Source organism: Phyllostomus discolor, chromosome 11 (assembly GCF_004126475.2).
Source record: "Phyllostomus discolor isolate MPI-MPIP mPhyDis1 chromosome 11, mPhyDis1.pri.v3, whole genome shotgun sequence".
Classification (NCBI taxonomy): domain Eukaryota; kingdom Metazoa; phylum Chordata; class Mammalia; order Chiroptera; family Phyllostomidae; genus Phyllostomus; species Phyllostomus discolor.
Genome location: NC_040913.2, coordinates 41,963,241 through 41,981,163, shown reverse-complemented (window position 1 = coordinate 41,981,163; position 17,923 = coordinate 41,963,241). Strand labels below are relative to the sequence as shown.

The 17,923-nt window shown below is 35.7% G+C and overlaps 1 protein-coding gene and 1 long non-coding RNA gene across 2 annotated transcripts in view; both read left to right on the top strand.

The window, feature by feature from the left end:
* ELF1 (E74 like ETS transcription factor 1) overlaps window positions 1-17,923 on the top strand; it is a 92,117-nt gene that overhangs the window by 55,567 nt on the left and 18,627 nt on the right. The window contains 3 exon segments of the mRNA XM_028526511.2: window positions 11,767-11,947; window positions 14,845-14,952; window positions 16,701-16,862. Of these exon segments, the coding sequence (XP_028382312.1) occupies window positions 11,767-11,947; window positions 14,845-14,952; window positions 16,701-16,862 (451 nt within the window).
* Window positions 964-8,063, top strand: LOC118497345. The gene is made up of 3 exons (XR_004899873.1): window positions 964-4,033; window positions 4,083-7,866; window positions 7,922-8,063. It is a non-coding gene; the product is annotated as an uncharacterized LOC118497345 (long non-coding RNA).

The following is a 17,923-nucleotide window of genomic DNA, read 5'->3' as shown; positions in this document are numbered from 1 at the left end:
CCAAGCCCTTATTTTATGAAATGTTAAAGGAACTTATCTAAGAAATAGAAGAAGATAAAAAACTGTGAACAGTAAAATGTTAACAGACTCACAACTACCAACAACTGAACCTAAAAAACAAAAACTAAGCAAACAACTAGAACAGTGACAGAACCAGAGAAATGGCGATAACATGGCAGGTTTCAGTGGGGTGGGGGAGGGGAAAAATAGGGTAGGGAAGGTACAAGGAATAAAAAGCATAATTGGTATGCATAAAATAGATGGGAAAAGATTAAGAATGGTATAGGGAACAGAGAAGCCAAAGAACTTATATGTACAACCCATATGAGGTCAGATGGTATTGGTCTTTCTCTGACTGGCTTATTTCAGTTACTGTTATGCTTTCCAGGTCGATTCATGCTGTTGCAAAGGGTAAGATTTCCTTCTTTGTTACAACCAAGTAGTATTCCATTATGTAAATATGCCACAGCTTTTTAAAAAAGATTTTATTTACTTTTAGAGAGGGGAAGGAGGGAGAAAGGGAGAGAAACATCGATGTGTGGTTGCCTCTCACACACCCCCCTGCCAGGGACCTGGCCCTCTACCCAGGCTTGTGCCCTGCCTGGGAATTGAACCAGTGACCCTTTGGTTCGCAGGGTAGCACTTAATCCACTGAGCCACACCAGTGAGGGCTGCCACAGCTTTTCTTATCCACTTATCTACGGAGGATACTTGGTCTGCTTTCATAGCTTGGCTACTGTAAGTAACGCTGCAGTGAACATAAGGGTGCATATATTTTTTTGAATTGGTATTTTGGGATTCTAGGATATATTCTCAGAAGTGGAATTGGTGGGTCATATGACAGTTTCATCTTTAATTTTTTGAGGTAACTCCATACTGCTTTCCACAGTGGCTGCACCAGTCTGCATTCCCACCAGCAGTGTACCAGGGTTCCCTTTTCTCCACATCCTCACCAACACTTGTTATTTGTTGATTTATTGATGATAGTCATTCCAATGGGTGTGAGGTAATATCTCATTAAAACTTTGCATTGAGCATTGGAGATCTGTTGTGCAGTCCTGGCTTGTTTTATGTAATACATCAATTTTGAAATCATTTAAAATGTACTTTGGAAATTGGTTACAGTGGTAGCTATTGGGGAGGGGAACTATTTGGAAAGGGGACAATAATGTTGTATATCTTGGAATATAAATATGTTCATATATTAATTTTCAAAAATAATTTTAAAAATATATCATAGGAACTTATTCAAAGGATATTAATGTTGGTTCATTTTGTTCAGTGGCCACCCTAATATTGTGTGTGTACATCCAGCTAGATGTGCTGTGTCTAGAGATTTTAAAAATTTTTATTATGATGTATATGAGTGAATGAAGGAGTACCATCGCACGCAGTATTTGATCTGGTTTCAGTTTCATCCCCTCAACAGCTCTCCTTTCATCTCTGCCCCCAGAACAATGCTCACAGCGGAAGGAGCTATAGAATAGTGAATTGGAGACATTTTGAAATTCTGTTTCTCCCATCAGATGGACCTTCTGCTTTTTAAACTTTTTACTTATGTATAGCATAAATACAAAAATACATATAAATCACAAGTGTATTGTTTGATAAATTTGCACAAAGTGAAAATACATTGGTATCCAGCTTTCGGTTTTAATTGAAACTAAATGGTTGTTGCTGAGAGTAGATGGTTTTGTTTACCTTTTTTCTGAAAAAAACTATTGTCATTAAAAATACAACAAGAACAAAAACTGTGCCTGCTAATACAAAATTGTAGTAAGCCAAGTTCCTACACGCACATTTATTGAAATATAATTTACTTATAACATTATTTGTATTTAAGATATATGATATGATGATATCTGCATATAGGTAGTAAGCCAAATTCTAAGTGTTTATTTCTATCTAAATCAAATGTTAAGGACTTTGGTCTCAAAATATTTTACTGAATGCTTACAATATGCCGTACCATACAAAAATGATAAATTTACATCATTTAATTCTTAACAATAGTGGTAGAGATAGTGTTGTTCTTATTGTAGATAGAAATGAAAACTAAAGCTTAGAGAAGCTGAATAATTTTCCTTTCAAACACCCAGAGGATGAATGATGCATTCTAGCCTATTTTAAAGATCATTTTTATCCTAGAGTCTGAGCACTTATTGTTATATTCTGTTTTCACTATGTGTATTTCTAGTGCATTTGCTCCATGGTAAATGTGGTCAGATTGTCCTGATAGAGTAAGGTATTGGGTTTTTGTTTTTAAAATCAAAGGTGAAGGAAGTCATTTCAAACTGTCATCTTCTGATGAGGCTTCAGGACAGCATTATGATTGGAAGAGAGGACACAGGAATTCATTTCAGAGATGTGTTTTTATAGCAAGTCTGTTTAGTTTGCATGTTAATTAGGTGGCCTTGGATTGGGGACAGCTATTGAAAATTATGGGACAAGTAAGGCCCCTATGCCACTTTTGGTATTGCCTTTTCTTGAGGCAAAAAGATAGTATTAACCACTTGAAAGTATGCTCATTTTGCACGTTTCTTAAAAAGGGAATATATACATTGGGGAAATTTTTAGACTGTTCTTAACCTAGTCTTCTTTCAGGAAAACATTTGATAGCTGTTTCATTTTAAGCTATTTCATAAAGGACCTTGTCAGGCAGGATGTTTCACAACTGCATGCCAGAATCATCTCTGTTAGAGAAGCTTGGCAAACATGTTATTTGAATGTAGTCTTGCTTTTTATATCCAAAAATCTATTAAATAAACTTATTTAATAGAGTTGGAGTAATGACCTATAGTTTAATAGAGTTGCAGTAATGATCTATAGTTTAAGGCCTTGAAAAGTGATATGTTGAGGAAGCAAGCAAGTGTAGTCAGGGTAGTAACATATTGTACTGTTTACAAATTGGTCACTTTCCTTCTCTTTTTAACTTAATGATATTGCCACATATGTCATCAGCCATACCACATGTCAGCTATATAGTGAACAATGTTGAAATTTGGGGAACTGTCTCTGTTTCCTGCTAAAAATTGGTTTGATCTTTATTATTGCTTTAAAAATTGTTAAAATTTAGTTTTCAACTCTTGTCCTAAATTTGCCTGAAATTAACAGGAAGGGAAACTGGTATGTGTATTTTTCTTTCTGAAGCCGTTAAGACCTTCGATAAAGTTATAAAACAGTTGAAGGTCAGTTTATCACTACAGTTTAATTTGGCTATAGAAATTGAGGCTTTGAAAACTCTGATCTTTGACAGATTTTAATACCAAAAAAGTCTTTCTGTTCCCACCCATCATTTGCAATGTATTTTGGTCCTATTTCAAAAACAGATGGAAAAATAATCTGCAAGTGCCAGACAGTCAGAAATTTCATGGTATAATAACTTTGGGATTTTGTGGGGGATTATACTAGTATCTTAGACACTAGCATAAACGGGGTTGACTCAATTTAGAAAATGCAGTTTTGAATCTTGTAATTCTTTAAAGCAGTGGTTCTGAACACTGCATACATACTGGATTTACCTAAGAGCTTTTACAACAGGCCCAATAACAAACATCCCCAGATACTCTGATTTACTTGATCCCATGTAGGGTCAGGTATTGATATTTTTGGATGTTTCCCAGTATATAGTAAAGGTTGATAACCACTGGTGGAGTATACTGAGATTCCCTGATTGAAATAGAAAGTAATAGAGAGAAAATACTTAATATGACTTTTTTTTTCAATGAGGAGAGATTATTTAGAGATGTTTGGATAAATATTTTTTTAAAGTAGCTAGCCAAATAAAATGCAGTATTTTTCTTAGGGAATCAATGATGTGTTAACACCTTCATGTCTTAAAAGAAGGTAACAGATTTTATTGTTAAGTATTAGGAATGTGGCCATTTTATGAATACCTCTGACCTTGCTGAAGTTCTTCTTTTAAATAAATCTTGGAAAGGGGTCTGGTTGAAATGATATAGAAAAAACCGAGGTGTATGGATAAGGTTTGGTATAATCATCAACACAGAAACTTGAAGAAATAATGTCTAATGTCAAAGTTATTATACCATCTAGAAATATAGTCCAATCTAGAAATATAGTCCAATCTAGAAATATAGTCTTCCCTCAGTATCACTGGGGATTGATTCCAGAAACCTACCCACTGCCCCCCCCACATATACCAAAATCCAAGAATGCTCAAGTCTCTTATACAAAATGCCATAATATCTGCATATAACCTATGCATATCCTCTCTAATGCTAATCATTACTAGATTGCTTATAATATCTAGTGAGATGCAAATTCTATGTGAATGGTTGTTATACTGTACTGTTTAGGGGGGAAAGCCTGTATGTGTTCAGTAGTGATGCAACCGTTACAGGTCTTACTGCATAGTACACATCAGCAACAGCATAACATTTCCCATGGTATATCCCATCTGTAATTGGTTGAATCCACAAATATGGAACCTACAGATATGGAGTGGCAACTGTACTAATAAGAACATATATATCTTTATTTCTATAAACTGCAGAAGTTATTTAAGTTGAAGAAAACCAGTTGTCAAATGAAAGTTAAATTATGAATCCTGTTATGGGTTCAATTGCCTCTCCTCACCTCACCCCACCTCCAGATTCATATGTTGAAATCCTAACACCTAATATCTCAGAATGTGATCTTATTTGCTAATGGGGTCATTGTGGGTGTGATTAGTTAAGATGAGGTTATACTGGAGTAGAGTGGGCCCCTAATCCAGTGTGATTTGTGTGCATACAAAAAGAGAAAGTTTGGACACAGACACATACAGGGAGAATACCATGTGAAAATGAAGACTGGAACAGCGCCTTCCCTCATAGCCCTCAGAAGGAACCAATCATGTCAACACTTTAATTTCATACTTATAGCCTCTAAAATTACGAGACAATAAATTTTTGTTGCTTAAGGCACCTACTCTGTGGTACCTTGTTATAGCTGCCCTAACGAATTAATGCAAGTCCCAATATTTCATTTATTTTTAAAGTTTAAATATAGGAAAATCCAGCGTATGAAATTTTACCATGCCTTTGTTTAAGAGGTTGAGAACCATTTCTCTATAAGGAATTTTAGAATGTGTGGTTATGAAGTTCTTAGGTTCCTGATTCAGTCTTTAGCCAGTTGTTAGTCAATCAGTTTAAAAGGCAGGAATTTATTATGAACCCAGATTAACACCTGGAGTTTCTGGAGTGTGTATTTTTCTTCCATTTATGGTAATAGAGGGGAGATTCTTTCAAGTTATCTGAGAGGAGTTTCCTATATGTACAGGTGACCCTTGAACAACCTGGGGGCTTGGGGGTGTCGACCTCCATGGGGGGTTAAGGGGTTAGGTAAAAAAAAAACATGTATAACTTAAGTTGGCTCATAACATAGGCAGATTCCCAGCCATGTATTGAAAATATTGTATTTGACTGCTCTCGATCTGCAGTTCTTGAATCCATGGATGTGAAGCCTGGGGAAATGGAGGGACAACTGTATATTTATTGAAAAAAAACCCCACATATAAGTGGACCTGTGCAGTTCAAACCAATGTTCAAGGGTCAGCTCTATTTTGTATATACAGATTCAGATCTGCTACCTAAGATTCAAGAGTTGATCTGTTTCTTGTGTATGAATTGTTAGCACCCTTGAGAAATTAGAGATGAACAATTTTGAATATATATCTTTTATTTCAGTGGACTAGAAAAGGATGACCAATGCTTTTCATAAGAGGAGCAAGTATTTTAGAAGATAGTATGGCTAAATTGCAAATGATCCTAGGAAGTCCCTGGGGCCCAAGAGGAAATGGCTATGCCCACAAGATAGTTTGCAGTAGATTCAGATTGGAGAACCCTGCAAAAAATAATATTGAAAGTCATACCTCAACACACTTCCTATCTATTCTGTTTTCCTAAACAGAGCCAAGTAAATATGCCAACAAAACCAATTGTGTTTAATGCTGACTATAGTATTATACAGGTAAAGAACATGGAGCCTGGAGTTGATTTAAGTTAATGTTCTGCCACTTACTAACTATATGACTTGGGACAAATTATTTCCCATATAAAAAATAGATAATCCCATATATCTCCCTTGTAGGATTTTATGATGATTAAGTAAGGTGGTGATCCATGTAAAGCAATGAGCAGAATCCCTGGCATATATTAAGTGCTGATAAATATTTGCTATTAGCTAATAGCAGTAGCAGAGCAGATATGTGTCTAGTGTGCATGCTACTCCCTCCCCCACTCCATTTAGTCCAAAGAATGAATATCTCTTCTACTGTAATGTTGTAAACTTAAGATCCATGCCTTTAAAATACATATTAACAAGAGAAAACCTGGAAGTGCCTTTCCAGGATCAGCTGATGCCCTTCTTAACTTTAAAGTGAGGAAAATAAGGTCACAACAGTAGGATTAGAGAAGGCTCTAGGTCTCCTGGTTCATAGTCTTTGTTTTTTACCATATGTATCTAAATCTCAGAATCATGTGACCCTTTTTATTCTTAACTAAGCTTTTACTTCAAAGGAAAATAATTTTTCTCTGTATTTTTGTGTTTGGCATTTTTATTTAAATAGCTTAAAAATCTTTGAACTGAAATTAAAAAATGAGTGTTAAAGCAAATTAGAAAATGGTTGATTATACATAGATTTCTTTGTTAGGGAATTAAAAACTGGTAACAGTGCTGCCTCTTGGGAGGGACAAATACTGGAGTACAAGCAGCTAGCATTGATTATGGTGGTATCTGACGAGGTGTTCCTGAGACCTGCAAATTCTGGAGAATAGTCAATTCTTCCAGTTCACTTACAGATTAATAGAGTAGAATAAGGAAGAAAGTAATAACAAGTATATCTAATTATTTGAAACTATATAGATTCAAATAAAATTTTGGAGATGTCCCTTGTAATAACCACATTCTTAACATTTACTACCCAAATTTCAGGAGCCAAACAGATTTGGATAAGAGGGAACACTCTGGTTTCATTTGGGTGAGGACTGCTCCTGTGAATTGCATTGATGTGCCTCTAACTTAGTGGGGGACCCTGGGCAAATTTCTTAACCTAATTTCTCTTCTGCTAGTGGATATAGATGGTGAGCCTTATTCTTACCCAGTACATGGGGTTTTGAGGTAAAAAAATGAAGTCATGTAAAAATCAACTGAATTCTATGTTCAGCCTTGTTAGAATACTAGGAGCTTAACTTGAACTTGTAGGAGAGAATAAGAGAAATGTGTTAACAACTGCATGTTGTTCACACTAGGTTAGATTGTAGTATTCATCTTCAAAAAAAGAGAAAGGAAAGGCCAGATTCAACTATGCTTTGGCCACTTTATATATTTTCCTGTGTGTGTTTTATAGTGTAATGTTTGAGACTTCTACTTTCTGTTTAAAACCTAGGATTTTTGAGAGCCAGTTTACTTCTGAATAACTTCCTCTTTTCTGAAATAAGAAGAAACACTTTTAAATAAAGTAATCCAAATATGTTTAAAGGTTATTAATTGTAGATTTTAGAGCACAGCATTCAAGAAAGCACCAATGGTATCTGTTTAGTACCTCCAATAATTACGTATTTAACTATTTAATGAAATTATTATGACAGAAGTAATAGTTAACCTCAGTGTTCAGTGCTACAAACATATTTTTAAAAATTGAGGCTGCTTAGTTATATAATGAAATCATAAATAGCTTTTTTAATGCAGCAGACTTACTCAAGGAAAATAACAAAGTACCTGAAATTACTATGTATGGGCAGTAACTTTTTCTTACATTTAAGATAATAGGTTATAAGGATATGTTTTAAGAAATAGGATAGTTATGTAGCCTTGAGCTAATAGGTTATGAGGATATGTTTTAAGAAACAGGATAGTTACATAGTCTTGAGCTAATAGGTTATGAGGATATGTTAAACATATCCTCATAGTTAAATAGTCTTGAGCTATCTTCCCATAAGATACTAAAGGACAAAGGGGAATCTGATGCAGAGTTCAAAACACTGGTAATCAGGATGCTCACAGAACTGATTGAGCTCAGTCACCAAATGAAGAGGGAAATGAAGACTACACAAAGTGAAATAAAGCAAAATATACAGGGAATTAAAAGTGAAGGGAAGGAAACTGGAACTCAAATCAACAATTTGGAACAAAAGAAAAAAATAAACATCCAACTGGAACAGAATGAAGAAACAAGAATTCCAAAAAAATGAGGAGAGGCTTAGGAACCTCTGGGACAACTCCAAACACTCCAACATCCAAATCATAGGAATGCCAGAAAGAGAAGAACAAGAGCAAGAAGTTGAACACTTATTTGAACAAATAATGAAGGAAAACTGCCCCAATCTGGCAAAGGAAATAGACTTCCTGGAAATCCAGGAAGCCCAGAGATTCTCAAAGAAATTGGACCTAAGGAGGAACACACCAAGGCACATCATAATTAAATTACCCAAGATTAAAGATAAGGAAAGAATCTTAAAAGCAGCAAGAGGAAAGGAGATAGTTACCTACAAAGGAGTGCCCATAAGACTCTCAGCTGATTTCTCAAAAGAAATCTTACAGGCAAGAAGGGGCTGGAAAGAAGTATGTGAAGCCATGAAAGGCAAGGACCTACATCCAAGATTGCTCTACCCAGCAAAGCTATCATTTAGGGAAGGGCAGGTACAGTGCTTCCTAGATAAAGTCAAGTTAAAAGAGTTCATCATCACCAAGCCCTTATTATATGAAATGTTAAAGGAACTTATCTAAGAAATAGAAGATCAAAAACTATGAACAGTAAAATGACACCAAACTTACAACTATCAACAGCTGAACCTAAAAACAAAACAAAACAACAAACTAAGCAAACAACTAGAACAGGAACAGAATCACAGAAATGGAGATCACATGGAGGGTTATGCATAGGGAAGGGAAGTGGGAGAATGGGGATAAAAGGTACAGGGAATAAGAAGCATAATAGGAAGATATAAAATAGACAGGGGGAGGTTAATAATAGTATAGGAAATGGAGAAGTCAGAGAACTTATATGTACAACCCATGGACATGAACTAGGGCGGGGGGGATGCTTGAGGGTGATGGGAGGGTACAGAGAGGAGGGGGATAAAGGGAAGAAAATAGCATAATCAATAAAAAGTTCTTAAAAAAGAAAGGGAGAAATAGTAACTTTATAATGGATAAATCTGGTAGATATCACTCTAAGTGATCAAAGTTAATATCACTAGTAATGGGTCAAATAGTTTTACACCTCCTGATATGATGTGTTTGAAAGGACACAACATTATTTCCTTGGTATTCTTGCCAGAAATGCAAACTGAATCTAACCATGAGTTGTCATTATCATACAGACCAAAATTGGGAGACATTTTACAAAACAAATTACCCATTTTCTTCAAAAGTCTCAAGAGCATGAAAGGCAAAGAAAAACTGAAAAGCCACTCTAAATTAAGGGCTAAGAAATTGTACCAGATTAAAAGAGTTGTCATAAAGAAACATGATGAAGCCTATGATCGAACTGGATCCTGAACCAAATTTTTTTTTTTTTAAAAAGGACATTAATGAGACAATTGCAGAAATTTGCATAAGGTCTATAGATTGAATCAGTGGTCCCCAACCTTTTTGGCACCAGGGACTGGAAGACAGTTTTTCCAGGGACCTAGGCAGAGCAGGTTTGGGGGCCAATTGGTTTTGGGATGGTTCAAGTGTATTACATTTATTGTGAACTTTATTTCTATTGTTACATTATAATATATAATGAAATAATTATACAACTCATCACATGCTAGGGTCAGTACTTGGTCTTACCAAAACTGACTGAGACAAGTGGGCAGTGTGGGGAAAGAGAATTGGATGGAAGTGGTAAATAAAATAATGAGCAGGCCACACGGGACTAAAGTAAGTGTCAGATTCTGTCAAAGCTTGCCACCAGATGCAGCTGTTCAACTGAAATACATCAACTCACTTGCCACTCTAAGCCTGCCACCAGATAGTCACTTGCCACTCACTGGTAGAGTTTTGATATGCAAGCTGTTGATTTATTATGCTCTTGGTACAGTCAAACCTCTCTGCTAATGATAATCTGTATTTGCTGCTCCCCAGTGCTAGCATCACTGCCTCAGTTCCACCTCAGGTCATCAGGCATTAGATTCTCATAAGGAGCGTGCAACCTACATTCCTTGCATGTGCAGTTCACAGTAGGGTTTGTGCTCCTATAAGAATCTAATGCTGCTGCTGATCTGACAGGAGGCAGAGCTCAGGCAGTAACGTGAGCAATGGGGAGCGGCTGTAAATACAGATGAAAGTGTGCTCACTGGGTGGCTCTCTTGCTGCTCACCTCCTGCTGTGCAGCCTGGTTCCTTAACAGGCCAGCCAGGGGTTGGGGACCCCTGGATTAAATGATAGTACTATATCATTATTACTTTTCTTGTTGTGATCATTGTGCTATCTTTATATTAGATAATATTGATGTTTTCAGGAAACACACTGAAGTATTTAATTTTAAAGAACCTATATGTCTACCTCTTTCAAATAAATCAGAAAAAAATATAGGTGTAGAAATAATAATATAGAAAGAATGATAGACATGATTATGTGTTAAAATTACAGGATTATGGATGAAGTTTGTAGGGGAATTATTTGTACTACTTCTACAATCTTTTTAAGTCTGAAATTTTTTTAAAAGGGCATAGTAAGTTAATGAGATTAGTCACTAACTGATTTTTCCTTTTTTTGCATTGCTGTTTATTTCATATCAGTCACTTGAGGGATGATGATTTACAGAGAAATGTTAAATGAAAGTGTACCAAATGAATAATACCATTACAAATGCTAAGTAGAGCAATATAAAAGGGGTTGATAAGTATCAAAACATTTTTACTATATTTGAAAAGTAATTCTGTTGTAGACAGCCCTCATTATTACTTAGTATTATGATCCATGTATACATTATATTGATACATTCAAAAAAATTTTTATATGCTTTTTACTCTTAACATTGAATTCCTTTCATGAAGTTAGCTGATTTTTCAGCAGGTTGTTCAGAACCTCTCTGGGTCAGTTTCCTGATCTGTCAAATGAGGCGGCTGGACTAGATTATACTTTAAGGGTCCTTTCAGTTCTAAAATTCTGAGATCTCATTATTAGAAAGAAAATGAAAGTCAATTTTCCCATTTGAGTCAAAAGTTGTTGTTAAACACAGCTTGTGTGCCAAGTGACAGTGCAATACTTATTTAAACTCATAGATATTTTTCTGTCAAACTTTTGTTGAGATTGTATTTAATCATAAATTTGTATGCAATTTCTCATGCATTAAAGTTATTAGTAAATATACCTGGCTGGTTTAGCTCAGTGGATTGAGTGCCAGACTGCGAGCCAAAGGGTTGCCAGTTTGATTCCCAGTTAGGGCACATGCCTGGGTTGCAAGCCAGGTCTCCAGTAGGGAGCGAGTGAGAGGCAACCACACATTGATGTTTCACTTTCTCTCTCCCTTCCCCTCTCTCTAAAATTAAATAAACAAAATCTTAAAAAATATATATATTAGTAAATTTAATGTGGTTTATAAGTGTACTTTTATAGAATTTTTAAGTGAAAACTTGGTTGTTAAGACTCAAGATTAATAATGAAAGTTTGTTATCTTAATAGATATATAATCACTTCAACCTAGAAAGATTGTCAAGGTATAAGTAGCTGATGGTATAAAAATTATATTGATGTTTAGTATAAAATAATTTTTGGTTATATCTAACAAAAATTAATTTTGTCAATTCTTTTTTCCCTCATCTCTCCCAGCTTGGTGATCCAGCTATTTTTCCTGCTGTAATAGTGGAACATGTCCCTGGTGCTGATATTCTCAATAGTTATGCGGGTCTAGCCTGTGTGGAAGAACCCAATGACATGATTACTGAGAGCTCCCTGGATGTCGCTGAAGAAGAGATCATAGATGATGATGATGAAAACATAACCCTTACAGGTGTGTGTGCCTCCAGCAGCACTTTACTTCAGCCTTGTTTTAGGCAATGTCCTAGCCCTGTAATTTTGGGGGCATATAAAATCCCTAACTTGATGTTAAATGACTCTATTACCTGCAGAGGTTAGAGCCAGCCTTGTAGGGAGAAGGAAATTTCATTTTCTATCTCATCTGCCTATGTTTCATAGTTATTTCTGACCTCCCCTTCTTCTTTCCTAAATATATTGAGAAGAATGTGACAAAATAAGGAGGCTTACAAGAGGAACCAAACCAACTCAATTCATCAAGTCTTCTCTGAGCATTTTTTATATACTTAGCTCTACATTCCTGATGGCAATGAGAATTTGTTGGTAGGGGAAAAGATAGGAAAGTTTTATTTGTTTGTTTGTTTTTTACTGCCATTGCTTAAAGCAAAACACGAAGCAATGATGCAAATGTAGGATAAGGTACTGAGGTTTAAAGAAGATTCTTTTTCTTGTCAGTCAGAAGTAGGAGGATATTTCAAACTTGAAAAGTTTACTCTGTGATGTAAGTATGAGGTATAGTGGTAGTGCTGTTTTCATCAGTTTTAGAAGTCAGTGCACACACTCTTGTTATACATGTACATGCAGAGATGTTAGAAGTATTTGAGAAAATAAGTTATTTGGAAGCAAAGATTATTTAAATCATCTTAAATTGAAAACAACAGAAAATTAACATTAGTCACAATACTATTAGCTAAACCCTAGACCTTATGTGTAGGTTTCACCCATTTCATACTAATGTCCTTTTTCTGTTCCAGGATCATATCTGGAATCTCATGTTGGTTGCATTTAGTTGTTATTTCTTCTTAGTCTCTTCCAGCCTGTGCCTGTTCCTTTTTCTTATCTTGTCTCTCATAACCTTGACAGTTTAGAGGAGTACTGGTTAGATAGTATAAAATGTCTTTTCAATTATGTGTGATATGTTTCTCATGATTGGAATGCAAGGATATCATCAAAATGGCATTGTCTCCTTCTCAGTGTATCATATTAACATAATTGATTAAAAATACATTGTCTCAATTAATTCTCACAACAGAAAAAGAAAACTGAAATTAGAGAGGTAAAATTAAATGATTTGCCTAAGGTCACACACTAAGTGACTGAACCCCCATTGGTAACATTGGCTGAACAACCCTTGGTTCATTTATTTTTTATAAAGCATGTTTTTATATAGAGATGTATTCGTATTTTTTATTTGCAGAAACCCAGTGGAAGTTTTTTGTTAAGTCTAAATTTGTTTCTCCCTTATGGATAAAAGAATTAAATTAATCAAGTTAGAGGTTTCTATTCATTGCTGACTGTGATGTATAGGTTTTGTCTAACAGAGTGACCACCATTGTGCATTTATCTGTTGGGCAGCTAGTGACATTTTTGCAGATTATTCTGAATTCTCAATGCCTTAGGGGAAGGCTACACTCTCTGTAGGTTGCACACAAGGGTCTTCCCAGTTTTAGTCATCAGGGAAGATATTAGTCTTCAAAGGAAGGAAATCAGATCTTAGATCTTTAAGAGAAGGAATTTCTTCTTCCTTCCAGTGTGTCATTCTCTTAGGCTTAGACTTGAAGATAGCGAGGTACAGACAGGTTCCTTCCTCCCTTCCTGGAAAGCAGAACTGGTAAGGAATGGGTCCAGAAATCAAACATGTCTTGAAAACCAGATTTGCTTTTCTCATGTTTCTTCTCCCTCCTCCCTCTCCTTTTTAAAAATTTATGTATTTTTAGAGAGAGGGGAGGGGCGGGGAAGGAGAAAGAGAGGGAGAGAAACATCAATGTGAGGTTGCCCCTTACACGCCCTGTATTGGGAACCTGGCCTGCAACCCAGGCATCTGCCCTTGTTGTACCTGTGTGTACAACACAGGGCATGTGTACCTGTTATCTATAACACCTGATTTCAAATTTTCATGTTCATCAAAACACTTTCATTTTTATCATTGACTTATCTCATACCGTTTGATATAAATTTGAACCTATAAAATAAATGTATAATGATAAAATACCACTTTCATCCACTTATATGTTGGAGTTCCACATAGGGTTTTTTAAAAAAGATTTTATTTATTTACTTTTAGAGAGAGGGGAAGGGAGGGAGAAAGAGAGGGAGAGAAACATCAATGTGAGGTTGCCTCTCATGTGTTTCCCTGACCTGGAACCTGACCCACCACCCAGGTATGTGCCCTGACTGGGAATCAGGCTGTTGACCCTTTGGTTCGCAAGCCAGCACTCAGTCCACTGAACCACACCAGCCAGAGCCCACATAAAGTTTTATTTGAAAAAAGGTTGTGCTATTAAAAAAATGGTGTTTAAGATTTTATTTATATATTTTTAGAGAGAAGGGAAGGGAGAAAGAAAGGGGAGAGAAATATTGGTGCAAGAGAGAAGAATTAATTGGTTGTCTTTCATATGCACCCTGCTGGAGACTGAGCCCTAAACCCAGGAATGTTCTCTAACTGGATATCTAACCAGTGACCTTTCAGTCTGTGAGATGACACCTAACCAACTAAGCCTCACTGGTCAGGGCTGTGCTATTAAAACATTTTTAAACATTTATTTACATTTTAGTGTGTTTTAAACATTAAGAAAAAAACTTAGACAAGGCACAGTCCATAGTAGGAGAATTAGTGTTCTACAGTACATACTAGAAAATAATGGCAACAGAATTAACAAAAGGTGTTTAGATTCTAATAATATGACTATAACTAAATATTTTTGGAGGTGGTAGCAATTCACCAGCTATAGAGGAACGGAAGAAGAGTCAGAAATTAACAGAGACCCTAGTTCTTTCCAAGAGTGTTAGGATCAGTGTTAGAGCTGAAAGGGACCTAACAAAATCAACCCAGTCATTTTATACTAATTCTGTTTTTTTTTTAATATATTATAGTTGAAGCTTCCTGTCATAATGAAGATGAAACAATTGAAACTATCGAGGCTGCTGAGGCACTCCTCAATATGGATTCTCCTGGCTCTATGCTAGATGAAAAACGAATAAGTGAGTAGTTATGTGTCAATGATTGTTCATGTTTATATACTTTGACAATTATTCTTGCCGTCTCTCTCTATTAAATTGTAAATATAAAGAGACACGAGACCATATTTTATACTTCTTTTTCTTCCAAGAGTATTACTATTTGATGAACCTTTGCAAAAGTGTTCAATTAAACAAGACTTTTTTAAAAAAAATTGGGGAATGAGACCTTTAGGAATAAAAAAGTAATTTATATAGTTGTCAAAGGGCAGATTATGCAGAATTTCTTCTCTTAACCTTATTGGTAGAAGGATTAGGGTACTTGGGGCCCAAACTATTATTACTTAGTGATTTCTGTAGATCTTCATCAGTGAATGGGAAACACCCATTTAAAAATTTTCTAGCACTTCATGGCATAAAATTCACTACCCCATTTAGTCTGCTTTTATTTATTGTTGGGGGGAGGGCAAGCAGAGGGGGCAAGGAAAGCAACTTTATTTGGAAAACCAGTGAGCTGAGAAGATGAGGACTAGTGTCCTAAAGAACCACCTTGAGAAAGTACAAAATTCAGGCTTCTTTTATTTCAAGGGAAGGGGGAAACTAAGGGATTTGAGGTCAGGGGTGACTGATGATACAGACATTAGCAAGGGTCCAAGGGGAATGATGAAACTTCAAACTCCGGTTGCCAAGGTCTCAGTAAGGAGGTTCCTATAAATCTGTTTTCTCAGTCAAGCTCTCTATCAGCCCCATTTTATTGTACCACTTTCATCCCACGAAGTTCTCCAAAGAACTGCCACAGCATGTGGGCAGGCTTCTCATCCGGCCACAGACATTCTTATCTGCTTTTAAATCCATGTTCTCCTTTGGGCTTTTCTAACAAGAAAGTAGTTAAACTAAAAATTAATTAATACTAAATCAATTCATGATATTTATGGAATATTTTCTCTACACACCAGTGCATTAGACAATGGTATTATACAAGTGAATGGATACAACCTCTTTCCTCAGTCTTATAATTAAATATTGAAAACAGTTATTTATATAAATAATTGTAAAAAACAAAAATGAAAGTCATTTTTGAGGGACATTCATTAGAGAGACAACAATGTTTTCTGGGAGGAGAGAGAGTACTTTAGCGGACAGCATGAGAGATAGGCTTTATGGAAGGAGTGTTTTGACCTGGGCTATAAATGACAAATAAACTTTAAATGGGTAGAGGAGCCAGGAAAGGGTGTTCAAAGTACAAGAAAAGAATTGAGCCAAAGATACAGATCTGTAAAAAAGAATGAAGTGTTGTATGCAAACATGCTTTGGTATAGCTGAGTGGAGATAAGATTGGAAGGTAGATTTGATCCAGACTGTGGAAGCTTCACATGGCATGCTGGGGAGTTTGGGTTGTTCTTATCTTTTCTGTCCTATAAACTATGGAAAGATATGTCCATTTTCCTTTTCTTTTTAATTTTCAGGTGGAAAGTTTTTATGGAGAAGAAGAGTATGGTCAGATCAGACTTAGTTTTCAGAGAATCACTTAGCAGCAATGTGAAGAATGGAGAAGAGAGAAGGAAGATAGGAAGTTAACTAAGGGAGACATTGAAATAATTCAGTCAAGCCTGGACTAGGGTATCTGATTTGGGGCAGAGGAAATAAAAAGCAAGGGCCAAATTTCAAGATTTTATTTCTACTTTATTCTTCCTAGAAACAGGAAATTCCTTTATGAAATAATTTTGATTTATAATACAAAGTTGATGATTAGTCAATTTTATTTCCATTAGATAATAATATTTTTAGTTCATCTGAAGATGACATTGTTGTTACCCCAATCACGCATGTATCCGTCACATTAGATGGGATTCCTGAAGTGATGGAAACTCAGCAGGTTCAAGATGTACACTCACCGGGAGCCTCCTCACCAGAACAACCTAAGAGAAAGAAAGGTGGGTAGTTAATTTGTTTAGGAAAAAAAAATCAAGTATTGATGTGGAATCTAAACATAAATTTTATTTAAGAATATTTCTGTATCACTTAAAACTTATATAAGAAATTGAGGACACAAAACATAAGAGGTATTCCTTCGTATTAGATTTCTTTTGTAAAAAGTTCAATTATTTACATGTTTAAAATATTTGATCTTACAGAAAAGATATTTTACAACTTTTTAAAGCCACAGTCTTTTATCTAAACTCTTTTATCCATACTTAGAAAGAGCTTGGGGATAGGAGCAGGTCAGCTTCTTCCCATAGGATATAGTCTGAAAACCACAGGCATAGATATAGATTCCAATATAATATTCTAGTGGGAAAAATATGAGTTGACATCAGCAAGTAAGTAATTGAATAGGAAAATGTTAGAATGTATTAAAGGGAATTTTCAACTTTTCACAAATTAGGACCATTCTTACATTTTAAAGTTTAACACTCTTTCCATTGTATTGCATTCTGATTCTACTCCAGCTTGTTTAATATTTTGAGTTTAATATCTTGGTTAATGGCATCACCCCCAGCCACCAAGTAACCTAACTTCATGTAAAAGTAGGAGAAACTCCAAGAGTCAAAAATGAAGAGGAAAATGAAAACAGTATGAATGAGCTGAAACTGCAGCAGTTCTGAAGGGCTGTGAAGGATGTGTCGGTCTTGCTATTCAGGCTGCTTTGGATTTTATTGCTCTTGTAGAGGCAGATGCTTAAGACTTGGTCCAATGCAATAGGGGGTATTGGACAAAGACTTCAGCATATATTTGGGGTCCTTGAAAGGCTATTACCTCAGGAGAAAAACAATTGTCCATTGGCACAGACAGATATCATGAAGCTTGTATTTCTTAGCTGCAACTCTGAGTAGAGAAATTCTTCCTTTGGAAATTCATAATCTTATACTAGCCTTAACCTAGGTTTACAACTAGATTTTAAACTGTCACCGTCTTTAGGAATTCCCAAACAAGTAATTTACATGAAGGAAAGCCCAGGCTAGCAATAACACTGGGACATGAGGCAGAAGTTCTT